This window comes from Cyprinodon variegatus, unplaced genomic scaffold (genome assembly GCF_000732505.1).
Source record: "Cyprinodon variegatus isolate N-32 unplaced genomic scaffold, C_variegatus-1.0 Scaffold309, whole genome shotgun sequence".
NCBI classification, from domain to species: Eukaryota; Metazoa; Chordata; class Actinopteri; order Cyprinodontiformes; family Cyprinodontidae; genus Cyprinodon; species Cyprinodon variegatus.
In genome coordinates this window covers 569,978-574,972 of record NW_015150762.1, presented here as the reverse complement: position 1 = coordinate 574,972, position 4,995 = coordinate 569,978, and the positions used below count along the sequence as shown (strand labels likewise).

The 4,995-nt window shown below is 35.5% G+C and overlaps 1 protein-coding gene across 1 annotated transcript in view; it reads left to right on the top strand.

Annotated features, from left to right (window-relative positions):
- The first annotated feature begins 863 nt into the window (after window positions 1-863).
- LOC107090730 (tyrosine-protein phosphatase non-receptor type 1-like) overlaps window positions 864-4,995 on the top strand; it is a 17,717-nt gene continuing 13,585 nt past the window's right edge. The window contains exons 1-4 of the mRNA XM_015384285.1: window positions 864-989; window positions 1,123-1,410; window positions 2,516-2,606; window positions 3,536-3,636. Coding sequence (XP_015239771.1) covers window positions 1,354-1,410; window positions 2,516-2,606; window positions 3,536-3,636 — 249 coding nt within the window. The 5' untranslated portion in view covers window positions 864-989; window positions 1,123-1,353. The remainder of the gene's footprint in view (window positions 990-1,122; window positions 1,411-2,515; window positions 2,607-3,535; window positions 3,637-4,995) is intronic.

Here is a 4,995-nt window from a genome sequence, read left to right as displayed (position 1 = left end):
ATATATATATATATATATATATATATATATATATATATATATATATATATATATATATATATATATATATATATATATATATAGTATTACACGTTAGAAAGTATTGATTCTCAAAAAAGTATTGATACTAAATCATTGTATCTGGATACAATACTGATTTTCAAAAGTATCGATACCACTGAAATATTATTTTCTCAATTGAAGTCACAGAATGAGGCAGAGAGAAGTAAACCTGTGTCCAAACACCATCAAACACAGCCGACTCTACCATCCATGTTTGATCAACTACGGAAATATGATGGCAAGTCCCTAGAAGCTATGAAAATAAACAGAGCTGTGGCATAGTTCATATGTATGGAGCAGGTTCCTATTTAACTGTGGAGATACCTGGGTTCCAACAACTTATTAAGCAGCTAAACCCAAAGTATTCTCTTCCCTTCCGGAATACAGCATTCATTTTTGTTTGGTAACTGGTTTGGCTAGTGTCACTGTTACGTGTGTAAAGCATAGCCAAGGAAGGACAACTTTTAATTATTTTTTTTTTATCAAGCTTGCTTAATATTGTACCATACAAACTCAAAATATTGCTCTTATCATTTTATTGTATCTATTTATTTATTGTATTTTATTTATGAATAAAAATATTTATGTTAAATTTTGGGGTCTTTGTTTTTAGCCTTGTGGTATCGGAAATGGTATCGAATATTATAATATAATAATAATAAAAATAATAATAATAATAATATCGAATATCAGTATTGAGTTGAAAACTTTAGTATCGTTACAACCCTGATATATATACTGTATATGTTTTGAGAATATGTTTTAAATCGCCACTCCCAATATGGCGGACCCACCGCCGTAACCTTTCCACTTTAAAAACGTGGGCTTACGTGCGCGCTACCTAACAAACCGAACGCATTTCTTTCGAGAAGCAAGATGCCTCCGCGCGCCCTCGCATATCAGTCTTTTCCATTGTTGTAAAAATGGTAAGAGCGTTATCCTCTCACGCAGTTGCATTCAGAATATGACGATAACTTAATAGCCAGTATCTGGATGGAAACAAAAGAATGTTAATACGTTTAAAAACAAGTCTCTGCTCTTTTTTTCTCTCTCTTTTAGTCAGCCAAGGACGGCAGCTACGAGGTGTAGGAGGAGCTAGCGGCGTGTTTCCGCTAAAGAACAGGCCAAGGCGGTGATCTATGCAGCCCTACTGTTAGCAGCCGGACAGTTGGGAGCTAACACAGGAAATTGCTTAACTACGCTTTACTACGGCTTTATCAGCGGAGGAGCCGCAGTTTTTAACTTCTGGGTTTGGGAACAAGAAGGTGCGGAAGCTGGACCGTATAAACGATGGAAGCCGAGTTCTGGGAAATCGACGAAACTGGGAATTGGAACTCCGTTTATGAGGTTGGAACCGTCTATAATGATAATGGAGGGGGAACATTAAACCGAGGGCTAAGCTTTCTCCTTCTTAGAGCAAGTCCCTTTATAAAATGTCAAACGTGTGTGGTTTTTGTTCGCTCCTGTTCTTTAATCGGAGCCGTTTGAGATGATTCATGTCTCTGAACGGGATGGTTATCTAGAAGGACGTCCCATCATCACCGAGGTGTTCATTTCACCTCCTCATATTAACTTTAAGCAGCTTATTTTGTGGTTAAAAACCTGCTCTGTTTACTATTCATAGATGGTTTTCTCCATATTCACCTTTAGTGTGTGTCAACATGGCCGTGGATCTTATATTCATTTTGAATTTTTATCACTTTCTGTTCCAAATTCATCACAGATCTTATAACTAAAGTGTCTTATTACACATAGTAGCTTAAATATATTTAAAAACCTCAACAACTATTTGATTAAATGTCGTCTAATAAGTTATTAATTTATATACATTACTTTTTTTTGTTTCTGACTTTTTTGGGGGATACATATGACTGGAAATTCTTTCATTCTGCAGATTTGTCAGAGATAATGTGAGTTGGTTTTAGTCCTAGTTCACATGTTTTTGATGTCGTTGGGAAAGTGTTGACACATCTAAAGAACTTGCATTCTGCTGGAATCTGCAGAGGTTATTTGTCAAATTTTCTTTTTTACATCTTTCAGGATGTTCCCACCACCCTGAGCATTGATTAATCCAATGACTGCTGTCAGACTAATTATTTTTATGCATTAAAGAGAAGCTTTATTGAGATTTTAGCTAGCCCTGGACTTAACTAGCTGAAAATAATAGAAAAATAGCAGCTTTTTAAAAGATGTAGCTGAAGGTACCATTGTTTTAAATGAGTGTACTGGGAATAAATGTTTGTCTTTCTATGTTTAACATCAACAGGCTACTTTTTTAAACAGCATTTGAGGTTTTGTTTTAGCAAAGTAAAATTTAGGAAGGAAGAGGCCAAGCAAGAGGCCCCCACCCCACAGGATTTTCCACACATGTATAGATTTAGTTTTGTCATGCTTAAACTCTCTTAAATGTATAACACTGATTTTGTAATTCCTTTGGTTTATTTTCCCACAGGAGATTCGCCAGCAGTCTTGTGAATCACCCTGTAAGGTTGCCAAATTTCCCGAAAACAAGAATCGGAACCGTTACCGGGACGTCAGCCCCTGTGAGTTGCTCTTTGCCCTCCTTCGCTGCTGCAGGTGTTCAAAAATGACCCGGATGCTTTGGAAAAAAAGAATAAGATTCTCAAAATTAATAACTAAGATGTACCGTGTTTTCATTTGACAAAGTACCAGCATCATTATGCCTGATACATTACTGTGGAATATACACAAATAAGCCTGCTCACTGGGTTCTGACCTCAGGCAGCGCTATAAACATGTAACAGTAAAAGCACAGATGTCTATCAATACAAATGGGCTGTCAGGATACTGCAAGGCTGCTTTATTTTGTCCTAGACTATTAGGTTAAAGTAATGATTGTATGGTGGTTATAACCAATTCTATCTTAAAATAATGTTTTTTAAATATTTTTATAATTTGTCATTTCTAAATTCTCATGAGGAACTGGAAGAGACAACAAATAATCCAATTAAGATACTTTGTATATATTATTAGTTTTATCTGTGCTTAATTATTCTTTCTCTATTAAACTACTCTTATGTTTTCACCTAATTATACACATTATACGTCAACATTGAGAAAATAATTATCTGGAAGAAAAATAATACGTCAGGGTTTAACTGTTGAACTTTGGTGGTTTCCTCTTTTTTTTTTTCACACTGAATAAACTATGCAAAATTGTGCAGCCTGCATTGCAAATTGTTATAGTTTTTCATATTCATTTTTAACGAGATGTGAGAATGAGGAACCTGAAACTTAACTTGTGCTGTTTGTTTTTTATCTCAAAGATTCTTCAGCCAGTGTATCTCAGAGTTGAATTCACACGGTCGTGCTGTTTTAGTTTGTCCAGCAGCACCTGTTTTCTCACAGGGGCGGGTGATGTGTAGGAAGTTTGTTTAGATTTAAAAAAAAAAGTCAACAAAATAAAACCAAACATAATTTGTTGTTTCTCTTCTCCCCTCCATTTCTACAGTTGACCACAGCAGGATATGTCTGCAGCTTGGTTCAAATGACTACATTAATGCCAGCCTTATAACTGCAGAAGAGGCGCAGAGAAAATATATTCTTACTCAGGTAAGCTTCCAGGAAGATTCTCTGTGCTCAGATTTTAAGACGGTGTACTCTGAACGCAGCTGCTTTGACAATCAAACTTATCTATTATGTAAAGCCTGTAAGAAAATAATCTCAGTAGTAATTTAATCCTTACATGCAAACTTTTCAGTAAATAAATTGCAGTAGTAGTAACCTACTACAGTTTTGAACACACAAAAAACAAAGAATAAACTTGTTATATTTTGTATGGGATGAAAGTTGACTTAGACATAGACTAACTTTATTGTCATTTGCACAGAGTGTATACAAAACCAAATTTCGTTGCGTGCAGCTTACAACAGTGTAATGATATTGCAGTTGGAGTAGATAAACATTAGCAATAGAAAGTGCAGCAGTGATCAGAATGTAAACAATGTAGAGGAAAAAAGAAACCAGTTTAGAAAATAGTGCAAAAAGGCATTAACATGAAAACAGTGCAGCGCAAAAATAATATAGTGCCGAATGCAGTAGAAACATTGAGTTGTGTCCTATTTAAAAAGATTATAAAAGTTCTGCAACATTGGTAGTGCAAAATAATGTGATGCAGAGTCCGGTTTAGAGTTCAGTAGTTCAACAGTCTGATGGCAGCGGGGGAAATGGTTGTTGCAAAACCTGCTGGACCTGCAGTGGATGCTGTGAAGCCTCTTCCCAGAGGACAAGTTTAAATAGATTTAAACTTATTCAAAAAAGTTAAAAAAAACAATCCACTGGACTTTGTTTTTAACCGGATTGTTTTTGTTTTTACTTTTTTGGAATGACTATAACCTGGATGACTGAGAATCTCCACCAGCAGATTTATACTTCATTTAAAATGTACATGCTGGTGCTCCCGCTGTAATGTTCATAAAATGTAAAGACTAAGCTTCAGTTTTAATCCAGATAATTTGAATCTTTAGTTTGTGTAAGTAGATATATCTACCTTTATTTACATATTTGAAAGGGGAGTTTCAGATGTGAGCTCTTATCAACACATGCTGTGAATTCACCTGGAGTTCCAGTGCCCTGCAAAAGTCTCCATTCCCCTTCATATTTCCCATATGTTGTACAATGATTGTGGATTAGGAAGGGAAAAGTAGAAAGATTTTCAAAGTTATTTACTAATGAAAATCTAAAAGGCGTGGCTTAACTTTTTGTTTAGCTCCCCTGACTTAATAATTTGTAGAACCGCCACAAAACGTGTTTAAATCGGAGGAAGGCTGAGCTTACCTCAGACTTTCTAATTTATTTGATCTTTTTTGACACAAAACAGGCTTCAGTCAGTTGCCTCTGATTAAAGCCAGTTTTGTGGTTAACAACACCTGGATGACCGAGAATTTGCATTGGTTTTTAGAACCGCCTACA